The sequence below is a fragment of the Triturus cristatus genome, chromosome 1_1 (assembly GCF_964204655.1).
Source record: "Triturus cristatus chromosome 1_1, aTriCri1.1, whole genome shotgun sequence".
Lineage (NCBI taxonomy): Eukaryota > Metazoa > Chordata > Amphibia > Caudata > Salamandridae > Triturus > Triturus cristatus.
The window spans coordinates 502,337,821-502,358,526 of NC_140579.1; the positions used below are offsets into that span (position 1 = coordinate 502,337,821).

The 20,706-nt window shown below is 44.0% G+C and overlaps 1 protein-coding gene across 1 annotated transcript in view; it reads right to left on the bottom strand.

Moving 5' to 3' along the window:
- Positions 1 to 20,706, bottom strand: part of LOC146870478 (phosphoenolpyruvate carboxykinase [GTP], mitochondrial-like) — a 184,223-nt gene that overhangs the window by 11,752 nt on the left and 151,765 nt on the right. Inside the window, exons 8-9 of the mRNA XM_085642165.1 lie at positions 3,026 to 3,163; positions 981 to 1,076 (exon numbers count right to left, since the gene is read on the bottom strand). Of these exons, the coding sequence (XP_085498291.1) occupies positions 981 to 1,076; positions 3,026 to 3,163 (234 nt within the window). The remainder of the gene's footprint in view (positions 1 to 980; positions 1,077 to 3,025; positions 3,164 to 20,706) is intronic.

A 20,706-nucleotide genomic window follows, 5' to 3' on the forward strand; every position in this document is an offset into this window, starting at 1 on the left:
GCTACCTCCGGTAAGGTTAAAAAGTTGAGTCTGACGATGAAATAAAGTAGTCCTATGTTCTCCTTACTGATCAATGAGTTTCTGCCTAGTGTTGCCTCTATAGGTCGGTAGCATTTGTTAGCTCAAAGTGAGTAATATGTAAGCCCCAATCAAAATCTTGTCCTTAATCTAGATATGTGTAAAGTTTTGAAAAATAGAGAGAAAAAAAGTGCACAAATGACAAACTACAGTGAGAAAGACAATAGAGAGCGTTTATACTAAACTGTTTGTTGCATCGCCTCTATAGACCCTAGTGGTCTGTAGTTAATGCATCATGAGGAGCAAGGGCCTGGTGAAATCCTAACAGTCAGACAGTCGTTACAGGTTACACAGGCAAGTAACCCCTGAATTGCAGGCTCATGTCCTCAAAAGGGTTTATCTTTAGCCATGGCTTCTCAAGGGTTTGGCCTTTCACCATTCAATCCTACCACTATGTAGAGTGAATGCATCTCTAAAACTGATTGTATGTCTACAATGCTGAAAATGCCCAACAGCCTCTTGTACGTCCCTCATCTAGAGACCCAGCTCATGTCCAGTAATGGATGTAACTACTATACAGCTCTTACACATGTCAGGCTACGTAGGGATCAAACACATACACACCCCATCTTAGGTTAACGCTGCTGATTTGCTCTTTTTTAAAAAAAAATTTACACAATACTAGGCAGACCCTACTACTCACAGTGAAGCCATGATGGGCAAGGATCCTGCATCTCAGACCTCACTGGGTAAGGTCTCTGCCAAGCTACTTTCAGACCACAATGAGTGGGCTGGCATACCTCTAACCTTGAAAGGCACTTAACACTTGGCATGTTGTGATGGGCTTCATCCACTTCTCAAAGGCCCCATGTTGGGTGACTCTCCCCATGCTTCTGCCAAACAAGTTGATGGAGGAATTCCCTCATCTGTCAAATGCAGATTGGGTTTGGCACAGATCTTACCTTTATGTTCAGCTGCTGCCGTGGACTCTGAACGCATAGCGGCACCGACAAACACCCCGTGACGCCAGCTGAACGACTCGTACACCAAAGGCACTCCTAGAAGTGAAAGATGGCAGAGGTCACAACACCATAAAGAAACCGATGGTGTTTAAAGGGGTAGGCGTGAGGCCTGAGAGTTAGTCGGTGACCTTTAAGTGGTACCTCACAGGAAAGCTCGAAGCTACTGCTCCACAATAAAAATGTCACTATCAGATATGCTGTGTTTAATAACTAGGCTAAAATTGAGTTTGAAGCATGTGCATAACAAGATGAAGTAATCACAGACTGAAACTGATCATGGGACCTGCTGAATGTTTCCCAGATACCCAAATAGTGTCCCAGGTGTTTTCACTACTTAAGGCATTTCCAAAAGCAATATTCAACAGGTCCTGGGGCTCCAGGGTGGACTTCCCTGAGATTCACAGGGATCATTTTAAGCAGCAAGGTAAGGGGACCCACAACATGGCTTGGAATACAAATAATGGAAAGATTACTTCTGCAGTTTAGATGATGAGGTCATAACCTGATTCGTGTGCGATGAGACATGGGAGACAGAGACAATGGAGGGAGGGCCATGTTAAATAAGTTGTGCGCCTCAAGATAACCAGATCACCACAAATCCCATTTATAAAACCATAATTGGAAGATCGTGGGAAAAGAGATGGGGGTGCGGCTTGCATGTGGGAAGTAAAGATCCACCCACATGGGTATTCACTGAGGGGAAAAGCTACTGAAGTAAACAGCCAAGTATTGAGAGTGAGAGCCAAGTGATGAGAGAGGCTATGAGCAGTTAATACCTGCCCCCATGGAGCTTAAATAACCAGCCCTGCGGGGTAATAATTGTGGCGACTGTCTACAGGTAATAAATTCCCACTCCTCAGTAGTGGCTCCTGGTGGGAGTGCTGCGGGGCGGTGAGCGGAATGGGGGAGGTGCAGGGTAGAGGTTAGTAAACCACGGAATATGGCCAAATGGAGGTTAAGTACATAAATAGATAAACAAAACGAATTACATTACGCACATTTGGCGTTGCTGCGTGCGCAATGTGATTTATTACAGTACTTACCTCTGTTCGCCCGTATTCCGTGGTTTTCTACCCCCGCCCCGCCTCACCGCTCCGCCACACTCCCACCAGGAGCCGCTACTGCTGGTAATGGAGCTCAAAAGCTGTGGGCTGTGCATTCTAATCCCGGAGGATGTATAATGGAGATATAAATTATGGGAAAAGCAATAGGCAGAATATACCCTCTAAGATTTTAATAGACATTAAAAAAAAAACCATGATCCGCATTTTATTGAATAACAGTATGCACTGAAAAGAAACAGTGGAGGTGAAAACTATCTTCTATAAACACCCCCTGAGGAAGATCGTAATGGAGGTGAAGACCTAGGAGCAGTAAATCCCAAGGCCTGGGGTATAAATGGAGGGGAAAGTTTACAGAGGGAGAGCAGTTGGCCTAAAGGCTAGGGCGGTCGACCTCTAATCTGGGGAACTGGGTTCGTGTCTCGGCAATGACGCTGAACATCCTGTGATTCTGGGCGAATCACTTAATCTCCCTGTGCCTAACAAAAATGTAATGCAATTGCTGCTATGTAATGCGCTCCGATACCCGATTCGGGTCAAGGTCGCTCTATATAAAACTCTGTAAAATAAAAATTTAAAGTATTAAAAAAACAGGCAGTGAAGCCTCAGGCCCAGAGTACAAACGAGGAAAAAGGGAAAAAAAGTCTAAGATCAATAAAATTCCAAGCCTGGTGTTAGCAATGGTGGCTATATATTTCTCATCAACTTTCATGTATTTCGAGTTACCAACAATGGTGAATGCCTATGGGCATCAAATACCCACCATGCGTATATTAAACAAGATGGGGAAAACCCTATGAAATTTACTATTTACCCTATAAAGATCACCCTACCTCCTCCACAAGCAGTGCTCCATCACCTTTCATCAGCAGCTGATGGCATCACTTGCCCCCCTCTCTCATGTATACCACTAACTGGACTTACCTTTGGGTCTCCGGCCCCCAAAGATGATTGCTTCAATGGGCACCCCTTCTTGCGACTCCCAGGCTTCATCCATGATGGGGCATTGCCCTGCGGGAGCACAGAAACGGGAGTTTGGGTGGGCACATGGCTCCTTGTCACCTGGAAAATAGAAGGGAACAGATTGAGGGTAAATATAAATAAACAAAAATGTATAAAAAAAAGGGGGGGGGGGAGAAGAAGACATCAAGCATCCCTGAGACTATGTGACGATAACACTTCGCCCCCTCCACCTTGCAACTAGAATGGACTCCATGACCAAAAATGGAACACATGTCCCTTCTTACCCTGCATTATCCACTTAGAAACTGTAGGTGGCTATCTGGTTTCTGGTGTCATAACTATCACAGGGTTTACTCCCTCTCTCGCTGTGCCTCGAACCCAGTTCTCCATGCCTCCCAACTCTACCACTGACCCTCACAGTTCAGCTCCCCGAGCATCACAAATCTCAGCACCAAAGTATACATCTGGCCCAGGCTTCCAGGTGGACACGGGCCCCAATTAGAACCATTTCGTCTCTTCAGAAAAATGCATCAAGTCTCAGATATCCTACCTGCCAGCCGTCAGTGGGCTTCTCCCTCCCATCCGGAGCATAGCAAAGTCAGTCCAGCCCAGCCAGAAGTACGTATGCCACTGGAAGTCACAGCACTTTAGTAAAGCCCAAGAAAATGTTGTTTTCTGTATCATAACTGCTACAGGGATAATTGGTGTTTGGGATTTAACTTTAAACTTGGTCTGAGCATTTCATCCATACTGTAAATATGTTTTTGATGCAGTTTACTAAATCAACGTTTACAAATTAACAGCCACAGTACTTTTGATATAGGTGGAGATATATCATTCAGTAAAGGCTATTAGGGAAACATGAAACTAAAAATGATAGGTCTTAGAAGCAGGTGGGGCAAATATATCTTTTACTCGTACTAGCCAGATCTGTCTCTGTGCAAGCTGTGCAGAGATAGGTCTCTTGCAAGAGTGACAGTGATAGCACTTTGGAAATAAAAAAAGTCTATCCTTGGAACATACCACATGTGGCTATGCCGAATTAGCAGGTTATAGCACCCACTGTGATCAAAATACAGGATGTCCACAGGGAAGAAGTGAACACAGCGAAAAGAAGGCGTTCCTTCCAGTACTCATCTTATTTAATGAATAATGGAAGGCTGGAAAACTAAGTTAGCCTGGTCAGAATTTTAACTTGTGACAAGTGCTGGAGCGGGTAGTACAAAATGTTATATACCCCCCCCATTTCTGCATGTTTATATTAATCCGAATAATCTATTAATTGTAATATTAATCTGTTTGAAGTGATAACTCACCAATTATATTAATGAAAGAATTACACGTGGGATTTGCATTTGCATGGCTAAACTAACTGTATACTAATATGTGTACACATACTAATGGTAGAAAATTAGAATATTGCATGATATATGTTGCTTTTGTGACGTAATTGTAAATTGCACCAGATGACATCGTTGGGTGAATATAAACGCTTTGAATGTTGCTATCATGCTAGATAATTACTTACACATAGGGGAATTAGTGAGGGTTTAACATTTTATTAGCCATTTCAATGTTTTAATTACGTTTGTGTTTGTTTTGCTTAAGTTGACCAATTTGGGCCTTCGTAAAAATGGCTGACTCTGACACGAAGGCCTAGTCACTGTTCCACGAGGTTTTGGGTGAAGTGCGCCTGCGCCACAGCCAGCAACAAGTGGCCTCGTCCTGACCCATGCCAGATGTACCCATCAAGGTCACACTGGGAGAATCGCCAAGTTCACGAAACAAAGGACTGTCTTTAAAACCGGACCCAGCAAGTGTGATAACCTAACTCAATAGTCTATGTGAGAACTTTACCGAATGACCCCAAACCAGCCATTCAGGACTGCCTAAAGCTGATTTTTGTTACATTTTGGCATTAGTTTCATTATAAAAGTTGGTAGACAAAGCGAATTAGGACCTGACACTGAGAGCAAACCTTTTTTTTTTTCCCTGACGTTATGCTGACGTAGAGGACGGTGACACTGCTGGACAGCTGTTATCCGGAATCCTTGAAAGACTGAATTGCTGCCTGACTTTGATGAATTAAAGACTTTTCCACGACTTGATGGACTTGGAGGACGTCTAATAGCCAGATTAGGTAAATATGATGTTCGGTGATTTGGTTTATGACTTATTAAAATTGAAATTGATTAGATAAACAAAATTATTATTCTAACAAACAAATGTGTCGGGTGATTTATTTAGAGAAATTAGAATAAGATTTAAATGTAGATTAAAGAATTGAGTCTCCAAATATCCAATATCAACTAACTGATCCATCGACTAAATGGAGAGAATATCTCGAGGTTCTGGTTTAATAAAGGTACTTAATGTATGTTCAGGTAAATTAGGTTCTTTAGTTGAAAAGGTATTCCTTTCATGTCAGCGTTTGGACAATTTAACTCTCCCGTGAGAACGGATCAATGAAGTGTGAGTGTTGGTGTTATGGGCCCCACCAATGAATGTATTGAGTGAATGTGCTAGTGTGATATTTGATCTGTGACGAAGGGAGGATTTAAAATTCCATGCTGCATCAGTTTATCTGGTAGCAGAATGATGGTTGTTGTTTTGGTTTGGTGATTATAGCTTGTAAATTGCTTATTGGTTATTGATTGATATTGGTTTATGTATTAACACTATGTTGAGTCGCGTCGAGTTCTATGTTGTTTGCACGGCTTCTGGGATGTAGGAAGTCGGAAGTTTGTAACGGTTCCGTAGTATAGCAGAGGTAAGCGCTGCTCTCGGGAAAGACGGAATTGTTGTTGCCCTGTAGGTACACAGGGAAAAACGTGTAACGATTGAAGTTGCACGACGCATTGTCTGGGTTCGATCCGGTGACATCGTCGCGTGTTGCAACTAGAAATAACTCCTGTTTGAAAGAAGTGTATGGTAGCGAAGGTCACCTGTGAAGTTTTGGTCTTAGGTACCAGGAGTCCAAATGGCACCCCGATAACGCTTATAACTAGAAAGGTAATAGGTGCTCCCTAAGCTTGTTAGAAGGATAAAGTAGTGGGAAGTGCTACTTTATCAACGTATGTCATAATTCTGTAGTAGGACAGACTGTTTGCTGTTCTCGGGAAAGACAGGATTCTGTGTGAATGTACTACATTTTCTTGTGTGAAAGTGCGTGAATGTGAAGGCATTCGGGTTAATTGTGAAACGCTAGTTTTATTTCTCAGGAGCATTGGGTCTCCAACCAAGTGTCTTAAATCTGGAGAAGCGGTTAGTTAATGCTTGTTAGAAGGGTAAGGTAGAGGGATGTGCTACTTTATCAACGGAAGTAACGGTTCCGTAGTAGGGCAGAGGTAAGCGCTGCTCTCGGGAAAGATGGAATTCTTGTGAGAAAGGTCTATTGCTATTCCTTGGTTAGCGAAGCGGACAATGGTGGTGTTTTTGTGTTGTTACTAACAGATTTGTAAATTTGAAACAAAATTTACCGAGTGAATTTTGTAAAGGAGGGGTAGACAGCAGCAGGAGCTGCGGCAGCGGCTGCCGACGTCAGAACGACCGCGCTGGGATTGGGCAGTCAGTCGGAAACGTAGAACGCTCCGGATTGGTGCGTTAGTGTACGCCGCGCTAGGAGTGGAGAATTACAGAGTGACGTAGACGCTCCAGATTGGTGCGTTAGTGTGAGTCACGCTACAATTGGACAGAAAAGCGGTATGTTCGAGAGGAGAAACTAGAGATACACGAAAAGGCAGAAAAGATGTATTACGACCCCCCAGAAAAGGAGAAGAAGTCCTGGTTTGGTAGCATTAAAAAATGGTTTAAGAAGGACAAACCGATTGTAACTAGGGAAGGACAATTACTTCCTCCACCGAAAACCCCCGCATGCTTTATGGTTGCGAAATATGGATATCACACCTGTATTTGGTTAGACAATTGGGTCGAGTATACCGAGAATGATTGAGTTTTGGCTTTTCCAGAACATGGTTCATTTAATTGGGCAGTTTTGAGAAATTTAAGAGAGAAAATGATGAATTTAGAACCAAGACCTAGACCGACACAATTTGAAGCATTGACAGAATGGGAAGATGAGATGCATGACCGAGAAAGACAGAGAAGTGGCGGAAGGTATAGGTACATGTTTGGTAGGTCATATGGACATGAAAATCATGATGATCGAATGAGAAGGTGGCGGAATGCAGGTATGACTAAGGGTTTGTTTCCCATAAGAACTGCAGGAGAAAATGAAGGAAGAAAATGCACAGAAAAGAGACATAATGTGGAATTGAGAGGGTATGGAGTGAATGAATCAGAGGATGATGTTTTTGATGACATGTTCTATAAAAATCCACCCCCCTATCGGCCAGAACCAGAAATATTAACACCTAGTGCCCCAATAAAAGAAACTTTACGAATCATAAAATCAGAACCAGAGTTCCAAGATTTGTGAAAAAACAATTCCATTAGAGAGGTAGAAAGGAAGTTCGGAAGTAGAATAAATGGTGAAAATTCTACGGAACTAGCAAAGACAACCTTAGAATTAACAGAGAAAATAAGAGAATTAACCAAAAATCTGGAAGCTTTAACAGTTCCAGTAACGATAGGTCCAGTAATGCCTATTCTCGATAAACAAAAAGATGGCGAACATTGTTTAACGGTCCCTTATAAATGCAATAAACAGGTTGAATAGCCAAAACCGAGCCAAAATGACAATCCATGGAGACAGACAATAAGTATGATTGAACCAAATGTTTCAAATAATCCGTTTGTAGGCCAGAATTGTGCAGAAAGACGTTTAACAGTGGAGTCAATATTAGAAACACAAAAGGATTCTGGACAAGGTAATGTAGAGAAGTCAGTAGGACCATCTACAGAGGAATTAAGTGAATGGTTGAGAAGCTTGCAGAAGAAATACAAAGAATCTAAGTCAATAGATGTGGCCAAACTACGAATAGTATTGGAAGAGTTAATAGTAGGAACTATCCCTACGGAGAAGTTAAAAACCTACCAGGATGAGGAGTTGTTATTTCGGTGTAAAAGCATAACTTGGAGAGCAAAAAGTCTCCATGAAAGATTAGAAGAAGTGGCAAATGAAATGGGTATAGATATTGAAAATGTAAAAGCCCTACAGAAACCATATCGAATAGATTTCACTGAAAAGGACATTGAAAATATGAATACCACAGGACGCATGAGTCAGATTAAGGAAATAATTATTTTGTTGAGAAAATGGGGAGGTGTGGACAAATGGAAAAGTAGATGGTATCGAAAACGAGATGATGCTTCAGATAAAACCTTTTCAGCTTTCCCTGTTAGAGAAAAAGAGAAGGTAGTAACAGAATGCCCTATGAGAGAAATTCCAGGAGGAGGATATGTACATGTCCCATGGACTAGGCAAGATATTTTGTCATTCACAAATGACTTCCCTCGACTACGTGACAAACCCGTCGAGTGGTATAGACAGGTAGACAGATTTGTGAAATTGTCCAAGGTATTCTGGATTGATCTAAACAGCCTGTTTGACATAATAGTACCAGCAGATCTATGGACAGAGTGCAAAATAATGATAGATTGGCCAACACAAGAATACCCAAGAGATCCAAAAACAGGGGCTCCAGACCCCGAGGTAATGAAGAAATACGAACAGGTTATTGCCTTTCTGAAGAATAAGGTTCCACCTAAAGAAACAGATTGTGTAAAAATTGACAGTACACATCAGGAAAGCAAAGAGTCAGTACATGCTTATTACGAGAGGCTGATCTTGGCCTTTAAACAGTTTAGTGGAGATGAAAATCTGAGTGAAAAGGTATAGTAGTGAAACGGGATTCTACAACGAAGAACAGGTAACTAAGCTGCCGCGAGCTAGTGCTGTTTCGCAGTATTGGCTGCAACGCGATGAGAGTGATTCAGAAGAAAGTTATTGACGGTGCCGAAGGGAGAAAGAAGAGTGCGTACTTGGCACAACTCTAGAAGTAGACCAGTCAGGCCCATTTGTAGATGGAAAGATTAATGATGAAAGCATTACTTTCCTAGTTGATACTGGTGCTACTCGATCAACTGTCAGATCAGCTGATGTTAAGAATCTTCGTCTCTCGGATGAAACGATCCAAGTAGTTGGTGTATCCAACAGGCAGATTAAAACTTACCTTACAGACCCAGTGAAAGTTAGCATAGGGAAATTTTCTGAAATGCACCGCTTTGTCGTGTGCGATACCAGTCCTGTGAATCTGCACTATATTTTGTACCCCGGATGGGATAGCATTTGAAACCACAGATGAAGATGTGCTGACAATGACAAACAGGGAAAATAAGGTTATTGAAACCTATGCTGTATTTAACCCTGATGAATTACCTAAAGAATTAAAACAATCTGTTAAGGCAGAAGTTTGGGATTTCACAGGAGAAGACGTGGGATTAATGAGAAATGTAGATCCAGTAAAAATAACAGTAAAAGAAGGAGTAAGTTATCCAAATGTCCCACAATATAAATTGACACCTGAAATAATTGAAGGAGTGACTCCTGTGATTGAAAAAATTATAAAACAAGGTATTTTGAGAGAAATAATGAGTAGTCCATGTAATTCACCAATAATGGGACTGAAAAAGTCTAGTGGGAAGTTCAGGATAGTACAAGATCTGAGAAAGATAAATAAAATTGTTGTGTCATGTTCTCCAATTGTACCAAATCCATCTGTGATTCTATATCAGATTCCCCATGACGCAGAATGGTATACAGTAATTGATCTATGCCATGCTTTCTTTTCCATCCCATTGCACCATGACAGTCAGCAAATTTTTGCATTTCGTTTCAGCGAGCGAATTTTGGCTTGGTGCCGAATTCCACAGGGGTATACAGAAAGCCCCTCGATATTCAATCAGCTATTGAAGAAGTCTTTGGAAAGTCTAGAAATGCCCGAAAATTCAGTATTAGTCCAGTACATCGACGACCTTCTTGTGGCGTCAAAAACCCGTGAGGCTTGTGAACTTGACACGATAGCCTTGATGAATCATTTGGCGGATGGAGGACTTAAAGTGTCACCATCAAAATTGCAATTTTGCAAGAAAGAAGTACAATATTTAGGACATCACATTGAAAAAGGACTGAGAAAAATAACGATAGATAGAATCAGGATCATAAAAAGAATGAGTGCACCCATGACCCAAAGAGAGGTGAGAATGTTTCTGGGAATGGTTGGATATTGTCGTCAATGGATTAGCAATTTTTCGTTGATAGCAAAACCTTTGGTACGACTGACAAGAAGTGTTGTGAAAGATCGAATTGATTTGACCAAAGAAGAATTGGCAGCATTCAAAAGATTGAGAGATGGGTTGTGTGAAGCACCTGAATTAGGTATGCCTGACTATGAAAAGGAATTTGAGTTGTATTGCAGTGAGAGAAATGGATGTGTGCTCTCTGTGCTAATACAGAAGCATGGAAAACTGAGGAGACCAATTGCATATTTTTCATCAATGTTGGACCCAGTAGCTGTAGCCTTACCTGGGTGTTTGAAAGCAGTAGCTGCCACATGCCGAAGTTTGGAACAGAGTGAGGGAATTGTGATGGGATATCCTGTGAAAGTGTTCGTACCTCATGATGTGGCAATCCTTTTAACAAGGAGTCACACTCAGTATATGACACATAGTCGGCTGACTAAGTATGAGAAAGTTATACTAGGTGCCACAAATGTAAGTCTTGTGAGATGTTTGAATGTGAATCCTTCAAAATTACTGCCTGATGCTGAGAATGTGGAAGTCAGAGATGAAGCAGATCATGACTGTCTGGATGTACTCGATTTCTGTACAAAACCTCGACCTGACATAAAAGACGTACCCTTGCCAGAAAGTGATTTTGTTCTGTTTGTGGACGGGTCTTGTTTGAGAACAGATGATGGAGTGTTAAGTGCAGCCTATGCGGTATGTACGGTTGCAGCAGTGATGGAAGCATCATATCTGAAAGGAGTAAAATCGGCACAAGTAGCTGAACTTGTCGCTTTGACTAGAGCATGTAAGATTGGAAAGAGTGTCAGAGTGACTGTGATGACTGACAGCCAGTATGGATTCGGAGTCGTACATGACTTCGGTCAAATATGGCTGCAGAGAGGCTTTTTGACATCAAGTGAAACTCCCATTAAGAATGCTGAAGTGGTTGGAAAATTACTTGAGGCGATTCAGTTGCCTAGGCAATTAGCTGTTGTGAAGTGTGCCGCCCATAGTCAAAGTGGTGATTATATCGCCACTGGCAACAAATACGCAATGACATGGCACAATACTGTGCACGAAATCAGAATTCCATTAATCGGGCTAAGGAAAGAGAGGTGATTTTTTGCTCCTTGAGGTTTACTAACATTGTGGGAACATGGGAAGAAGTGAGACAATTACAGGAAGAAGGAAATGAAGCAGTGGGTAAAAGCAGGATGTGCTCCAAGAGAGAAGGATCATGTGTGGGTCTATTGAGATGGAAGACCAATCATGCCTGATAGCATGATGTCTGCCATGGCACGGATGTATCATGGTCAGGGACACATAGGGAGAGATGCTATGGTCAGGTCATGTAAACAAACCTGGTACAATGCAAAATTCAGACTTGTAGCAGAAAGAAAGATGCCTAATATGTCAGCAATACAATCCAGGAAGAACAACAGTAGTGAGTCTAGGAACAATAGGTCGAGAAGGAGGGCCTTTTACCAGAATGCAAGTGGATTTCATTGAGATGCCTCCCTGTAACAGACTGAGGTATGTTTTGGTTATGGTCTGTCTGTTTTCCAGATGGGTAGACGCATTCCCAACAAGAAGAAATGATGGGATGACCGTGGCAAAATTACTTTTGAGGGAATTCATCCCTAGGTTTGGGTTCCCAGTGACAATTGAATCAGACCGAGGAGGACATTTTCATAATGAGATCATAAAACTGATTTGTGAAGCATTGAATGTACAACAAAAACTACACTGTGCCTACCGACCAGAGGCTTCTGGTGTGGTGGAACAGATGAATGGTACTATCAAAAACAGGATAGGGAAAATGTGTTTAGCCACAGTTATGAAATGGCCTGATGTCTTGCCTCTGGTACTCATGACTATTAGATAAATTCCAGATAGAACTACAGGGTTAAGCCCCCATGAAATCATCATGGGACGAGCCATGCGGCACGTGTTTATACCAGTCAACAAGCTGATGACTATAACTGATGACATGGTGTTGGAATACTGTAAAAACCTGGCTGACGCAGTTCATTCTGTGTTTCATCAGGTTGGAGCGGATGCCACCCCCCTTGAAAAGAAGCCAGCCCATGACCTAAGCCCAGGGGACTGGGTGAGAATAAAAGTGCACAGAAGAAGAAACTGTTTGGTCCCAAGATGGGGAAAACCAAGACAAGTCATCTTGACCACAACAACAGCTGTAAAGTGTGCTGGATTGAAAAACTGGATCCATGCAAGCCATACATTGAGAATTCCAAATCAAGTAGATGGCAAGGAGAAGGAGTATTTTGATGAATCAGAATCCAGTACTGAGTCAGATGACGAAGAGCCAAAAACAAAAGAAAACCCTGAAAGGGGGGGGGGGGGGGGGGGGGGGGGGGGGGAAGCAGAACGAAGTCTAACATATGTTCCAAGAAGTATTTCCCTGAGAAGAAGGTTACAGATTTCTGATACCAGTTCAGACTCAGACTCAGAGACTGAACAAGGAGTGAAGTGTTCAAAGGAAAAACAAGAGAAAACCAAAGAAAAAGACAATGAAGAGACAATAAAAGAGATTCATGAGAAGGAAGTGGCAGATGAAAGATTGAGAGAAATTCCACCTGAAACAACACGTTTAGATGGACAGGTGCCAGATACAGAGAGAGAGGGAAGGATTATTGCGGAAGACCCCCGAGGAGGTGTAGGGAACTCCAACATCCAGTTAGAAACAGGGACAAGTAGTCAGCAGGAAGATTCCGTGACGGAGATTCGAGGAGGGACAGAAGTAGAGAAAACTAAAGAAGTGGTGGAAAAATAAACTGTTGAGAGTAAAAAGCAAGTTGAAACAGAGTCAGAAGAAACCGAAGATGAAATACCTGAAGGTCGAGTTCTAAGAAAGAGAGCTTGGAGAACTGAAAAGAATGATAAAGGAAGTAGATTGAAAAGTGCAGCAAAAGATGATGTTTGGCCGAATAAAATAAAAAGGTTGAGATACCGACTGACACGAGTAACTTCACCAAGAGCTGAACAGGTGAATGAAGTGACAAGTCAGGTGAAATCAAAAGACGAAGAAACCACTGAAATTAAAGAGAGCAAAAGAACCAGAAAACCTAACCAGAAGTATAAATCACCAGAATGGACATATGTGGCCCTGCCTGAAGTAAAAGAAGAGGCATATAGCCAAGGAAATCCAGAGGTGGTTGTACCAGAAGTGGTTGAGGAAGACTAAGAATCGGAAATCCTGAGAGTTATCTTGTCCAATATTGGAGAAGAAGCGGATGTTCAGGACATTCTGTATACCGATCACGAAGGAAAAGTGAAGAATGATGAAATACCAAACTGAATGAGACAAGAAAACAACTAATAGAAAGACAATAAAATACCGAAAAAGACAAAAACTGGTAGAACCAAGTAGGTGCTTAGAGACTTGGGTTAGAAAACTAGTTGTGAAGTAGAAGAGGCTAAGTCAAAAGACACAGTCCATTTTAGCAAAGATGGCAAACATAGATAGTAGAAAAGGTAGATGTAAATTTTTGAAGAGATGGTGTAAAATGTGTTTTTGTTGTACAGGATTATTAATGCTTCTATGGAGTATACTTGCTCTCCTGATCTCATTTAAATTTACTATAGATACATTAGAAGGACATAGTGAAAACATAACTAATATAGGGAAGATTCATAAAGTAGTTCCGATTAGAATAGATAAAAACTATTTACATAAAGACAGGTCTATAACTAATTTGTCTAATAATATGTTTTCGAAATTGTTGTTTGAATATGTAAAAACAATGGATGTAAGGGACTGCTATGTCTGTATGTAGTTACCTGCTTCTGTATCGGAGGGAGTGACTTCTCACCACCTTCCAGTGACTTATGGAATAACATGTAGTGTAATAGCTAGTTTATTTTATCAGACAGGAAAATTCGAATATTATTTTTCAGATGTAGATACTATATTTTCACAAGTACCGTCAATTAACAAGTTAAATAAGGTAAAACCTGCAAAGGTGTTAGGTGAATTTTTCCTAGAGACTAAAGAACTAACATTAGAATACATATTTAAAAACAATTTTACTTGCAGTTTAAAGAAAGAGGAAAAGACATTTTTAGATATGGTTGAAGAAAGGAGACTGAAATTGCAAAGAAAGGCCTCAGAAGGAAAGATGGAGAAAACAGTATGGGATGTAGAGATAGAAAAACACTTGAAAGGGGAAACAAGTCCAACTATGGCTTTAGATTGGCCTCAGAAAGGAAAATTGTGTATTAGAAGGAATCAAACTAAATATGATAATTATTTTGTAGGGAGTAGCGAGTGCCATGATACATACCGAATCATGGGTGGATGGGGATTTAAAGATGGAAAAGATCCAGTTTTTCCTGGACTACATTTCATTTGTGGGAACAGGGCATATTATCGTTTGCCAGACCATTGGTATGGCACATGTTATGTAGGCCTGGTTTTTCCAAAGATTTTTCACATGGATAGAGGAGAAGATGGTGTACATAACTTAGGTAGTAATTTAGTATGTAGTAAGAGAGAATCTTGGGCAAAAATTGTAGGTGATATTTTTGGAGCATTGATACCGGCAGTGGGAATTTCTCTGAATGCAAACAAAATTAGAAGACTTTCAACAGTAGTGGATCGTTTGTCAACAAGCACCGCTGGAGGATTTTTATTGGTAAACACTGAAATGGTTGCCATGTGTGCTATGGTAATGCAAAATCGACTTGCCCTTGATATAATATTGGCAAAAGAGGGTGGAGTCTGTGGAATGCTGAAAGTTCAACATTGTTGTACTTACATACCTGACGAAAGTAAAGATTTGAAAATTTAAATTAAAAATATTACAGAATTGCATGACGAAATTGCACCACTGGAGGTTGAAGGTGTATGGGAAAAGATTGGAAGGAAGATATCAGGTATTAAAAATTTCCTAGTAAATTTAGGTAGTACCTTTTTAGGTAAGATATTATTTCCATTAACCTGTGTGATTTTTATAGTATTAATGATAAGATTAGGGAGAAAAGACGTAAAACAAGAGAGAGAATTTGATTAGATAGAATTGGAGGAAATTAAGGAGAGTATGTACAAATCAGCAAAAAGAGAAGAAACAGGGGAAACTGAATTATGAATAAAAACAAGAAATCACTTTGAAATTCCGTAAAAGGGATACAAAATGTTGATGGTGTGCTGATATAATCACCAAAGGGGGGATTGCTGGAGCGGGTAGTACAAACTTTTGTATACCCCCCCATTTCTGCATGTTTAAATTAATCCGAATAATCGATTAATTGTAACGAATAGTTTCTTACCTGTCGGTGTAGTTTTGCAGCTTGAAGATCTTTCTGGATTCACTATGCTGTGCATTATTCCGCGATCTTGTGGTTGGGTCCGGATTCGTAGTCTTTTCTTTGTTTTTTTTTTTTTTTTGTAGCCCAGGTGGGCGTCGACGTACACCATTTGGTGCACCTCCCGTGACGTCGTCGTGCTTCCTGCGGAAGTCCCACCTTTGGGGCGCCATCTTCGGGTTCTTTTTTCCTTTCCTCTTTCTTTTTTTTTTTAACCCTAGGCGATTGATTAATCCTTCTTGTCCCTTTATCTGTAGGTTTGTATTTCTTTGATCTTTTCCATTTTACCCCCTCTTCCTCCAGCCTCATCTTCCTAGCGGAGGTGGGTGGGTTCGCTAGTGAATCCAGAAAGATCTTCAAGCTGCAAAACTACACCGACAGGTAAGAAACTATTCGTTTTGCAGCGTGAATCTTTCTGGATTCACTATGCTGTGCATCGATTTTGTAGCGGTTTTCCTAGTTCTGTGGCGGCTGGGTGGTAGATGAGCGTTGGTCGTTGAAAATGTGCTGAAGCACCTTCTGTCCAACCTGTGCTTCCTTGTTCATCTGAATGTCCACGCAGTAGTGTTTCGTGAACGTGTGCACAGATGCCCAAGTTGCCGCGAGGCATATGTCCTGGATGGGCGTGTTCGCCAGGAAGGCCACGGTGGCCCCTTTCTTCCTTGTGGAGTGAGCCTGCGGCCCCTCCGCTAGCTCCTGTCCAGCCTGTTTGTGGCAGAATTGAATAGTGAGGGCAATCCACCTTGCGATGGTGCCCTTAGTCACTGGTCTACCCATGAAGCTAGTAGCAAAGGACACAAACAGCTGTTTTGACTTCCTGAGTTCTTTGGTTCTCTCAATGTAGTGCATCACCGCTCTTCTGGCATCGAGGGTGTGCAGTGCCTTTTCTGCGTTTGTAGTCGGGTTTTGGAAGAAACTTGGTATCTGGATAGTCTGATTTATGTGGAACGCCGACACTACCTTGGGCATGAAGTGTGGGTCCGTTCTCAGGACTATTCTATCTTTGTGGATCTGAATGTAGGGTTCCTGCAGCGTTAGTGCTTGAAGCTCGCTCACCCTGCGTAGTGAGGTTATGGCCACCAGAAAGGCTGTTTTCATAGTCAACATCTGCAGTGTGGCCTTGTGAATGGGTTCAAACGGTGCCTTCATGAGCTCCGTCAGGACCACATTCAGATTCCATGCCGGCGGCGGCAACCTTTTCGGGGGGGCCATCCTTTTGGCTCCTTCCATGAATCTCCTCACCACCTGCGAGCTGAAGAAACTTCCACCTTTTTCACCTCTGGTGTAGGCCACGATGGCCGCTAGGTGTACCCTTAGTGAGCTCGAGCAGAGGTTACTCTTTAGAAGGTGTGTGAGGTACCTCAGTACTGTTGAGTCTCTTGTCATTCTGTTTTGCAGGCCCTTTTTCCGGCACCACACAGTGAACCTCTTCCATTTTGCGCTGTAGCATTTTCGTGTAGTTGGTTTCCTCGCCTCCCGTAGCACTCGCATCGTGCTCGGCGGCAATCTTAAGTGTGCGAACTCTAGGTCTTCAGGAGCCATGCCGCCAGGTTGAGGGTCTCTGGCTCTGGGTGCAGGACCTCTCCGTTTTGCATTGAGAGCAGGTCCTTCCTCCTCTCGAACCTGTATGGGTCGCCTTGTGCCATTTCCTGAATTTGTGAGAACCATGTCTGCCTCGCCCACTGCGGAGCCACCAGGATCAGGGTCATGTTGCTGGTTCTGCACTTGTCGAGCACTCTGTGCAACAGGGGTATCGGTGGAAAGGCGTAGGCAAATGTCCTCGACCAGCTTATCCATAGGGCATTTCCCTTGGATTGCTGATCTGGTTGCCTGGACGCGAAGCTTTGGCATTTTGCATTGTGGCGTGTTGCAAAAAGGTCTATTGTGGGAGTCCCCCATCTCCGGAAGAGTTTCTCCGTTTCCTGGCCATTGAGCTCCCACTCGTGTGATGCTGAGGTCTGCCTGCTTAGCCAGTCTGCCTCCACATTGTCCTTCCCCGGTAGGTGAATTGCCAGTAGATCTATCCTGAGAGGTATGGCCCATCTCCAAATCTCCTGAGCTAGGGATGAGAGCGGGAACGACTGTGTCCCCCCTTGTTTGTTGATGTAGAACATCGCCGTGGTGTTGTCTGTTTGGACCAACACCCTCCTGTTGAACAGGTGCCTCTGGAATGCCTTCAGGGCTAGCAGGATTGTTTTCAACTCGAGGAAGTTGATATGGCGGACCGCATCTGCTGGGGCCCATAGACCCCTCACTCTGAGGTTGTCCATGTGCGCTCCCCATCCCTTCTGCGATGCGTCCGTGGTAATGGTCACTGTTGGGATTGGTGGTGTCAGGCTTCTCCCTGCTGTTATGTTGTCTCTGTTCCACCAAGTTATCTCCTCCTGCACTGCGTGCGTAACAACCACTAGATCCTCCCAACTTCCGTTTGCTTGTGACCATTGTTGTTGTAGCCATTCCTGGAATGGTCTCATGTGCAGGCGTACATTCGGCACCAGCTGGATACAGGACGCCATCATCCCCATCATCTTGCTCACAGCCCTCACTGTCAGAGCTCGCCCCTTCTGGTAGAGCTTCGCCTCCTTCAGTAGAGCCTCTGTCCTCCTCTCGCTGGGCACTACTGTACTGTTGCGGGAGTTGATCTTTGCCCCCAGGAAAATCTTCACCTGCTCCGGTTCCATCGATGATTTTCCCCAGTGGATCGAGAATCCCAGATTTGTGAGGGTGTCTGTTACGCGTTTTGCGTGCCTCTCGCACTTTCCGCGTGAGTTTGCCTTGACCAGCCAGTCGTCCAAGTAGGGGTAGACATGTATTCCCTGCCTTCGTAGGTGCGCCGCTACCGCCGACAGGCATTTTGTAAAGACCCTCCTTGGTGCTGATTTTAATCCGAAGGCCAGGGTCGTGAACTGGTAGTGTTCTTGTTCGATGTTGAATCTTAGAAGGCCCTTGTGCCTTCTGTTTATTGGGATGTGAAGATAGGCATCCTTGAGGTCCACGGTGACCATGAAGTCCCCTTCTCTTATCTGTGGCAGAACCTCCTGCAGTGAAGTCATTTTGAACCTTTGCGTTCTGATGAACTTGTTTAGGTAACGGAGGTCTAGTATGGGTCTGAGGTCTCCGTCTACCTTCGGAACCACGAAGTAGTTTGAGTAGACCCCTTTGTTGCGTTCTCTGAACGGCACTGTCTCTATGGCTCCCTTTTGCAGGAGTTTCCGCGTTTCTTCTCTGAGTATTGCCAGTTCTTGGGCCGATCTCAGTCTTCCCCTTGGTTTCCTGTTTGGAGGTCTTTTCTCCAAATCTACGCAGTACCCGTACTGCACAACGTTCCGTATCCACTTGTCTGTGGTTATACGCCGCCACTCCTGAAGGTAGAACCTCAGTCTTCCGCCTACTGGTGTCGTATGCTCGTAGGCTCTTGAATTTTCTCTTCCCCCTGATGACACTTTTCTGCGCCTCACCCTTGGGGTCCTGACGAGGGTAGGCGTCCTCTTGCGTGCTGAGTCACTTCGTCGAGGGCTGTTCGCCCCCTCTCCTCCTTTGGCCACGTCCGTTCCCTCTCCCGCGAAAGGACTGGCCCCGAGGTTGATATTGCCAGTTTTGCTTCTGCTGACCTTGTCCGTGACCTTCACCCTGCTGACTTTGTTGGAACGCCTGGTGCGACGTCCCCTGCTGGCTTCCTCCCCTACCGTAGGGTCTTCTCGAGGGATTTCCTCGCCTCATTCCCCTCAGCTGTAGGGCCCCCATGGACCTCGCCGTCTCGTTTTCTTTTTTCAGCTGGGTGAGCTTGTCGTCCACTGTTGCTCCGAACAGTGTCTCTCCATTGAAGGGGGTGCCAAGGATGTTGTTCTGCACTTCCGGTTTGAATCCCGAGATTCTTAGCCATGCATGCCTCCTCTCTGTGACCCCTATGGCCATGAGTCTTGCTGAAGTCTCTGCCCCATCCAACGCCGTCTTTATACAGGAGTTGGCGATGTTTTTGCCTTCATCTATCAGGTGAGAGGCTCTCTGCCGGTATTCTTCGGGGAGGTGCTTTACTAACTCCCCCATCTCATCCCAGTGCTGGTATTGGTGTCTATTGAGGAGTGCATTTGAATTCGCCATGCGCCAGTGCATTGCGGCGTTCCTCTCGACCTTTCTTCCTGTAAGGTCAATCCTCCTGCTCTCCTTATCCGGGGGTGGGCCCGAAGTTGCTGGTACGTTGGCCCTTCTCCTGGCCGTGGAGGCTATGATGGAGTCCGCGGTCACGCTACCCTTGATGTAAGGGGGGTCCAGGGAGGAGTGCTTATATTTCTTCTCTGTCCTGGGCGTGATCGACCGGCAGGTCGCAGGTTCCTTGAAGGCTTCTCTCCCCTGATTCATCACGCTTTGTAGCATGGGGAGGAACTGGCTCCTTGTCTGGATGGGGAGCAGTGTCTCGACGAGAAAATCGGCTTTCGGTTTCTCCTCGTCGAGTTTGACGCCGAAGGCCATTGCTGCGCTCCTGACCACCATATTGTAGACCCCGATGTCGTCGGGTGGCGAAGGCCTCGAAGGGTACGTGTCCACGGGCTCCTCCGGGTTTTCGGTGTCGAGATCGTGCCATTCGACGTCGTTGCTGGTAGATGCCGCCGATTCGTAGAACGACCGTTGGTCTTCTTCCTCGGCTTCTCCCTCATAATAGGGCTCTTCTTCCTCTTCGAGTTCTCTTGTCAGCCCTTCGGCGTCGAACTCGTCTTCGACCTCACCGACGTCCGCTGATGAAACCGTTGGAATCTTGAATTCCTTCATTCTGGCGTCGAACTCCTTCTTTCTTTGAAGGATGTTCTCCATTTCGGCCTCGAGCCGCCTCTTCTTTTTCTCCATCTCGGAGATGCTTTCGGCGTCGACCGCGGGTCTTTTCGATGAAACTTGCGTCGACGTCGAACGTTCTTTCTGCGTCGATCGGCCCGTTTCATGGGATGCTTTCGACGACCCTTGCCTTTCGGCGTCTTTCGGCACCAGGGAGTCCTTCTCTAAGGATCCGCTCGGCCTCTTGTCCGTGGTTCCCCCTTTGGACGTCGAAGTTTTCGGCGCCGGGGCTCCCTTCGTGGACTTTGACTCAGATTTTCTCGAGTCACCCTCGTGTTGTCGAGGTACTTTCTGTTTTGCGC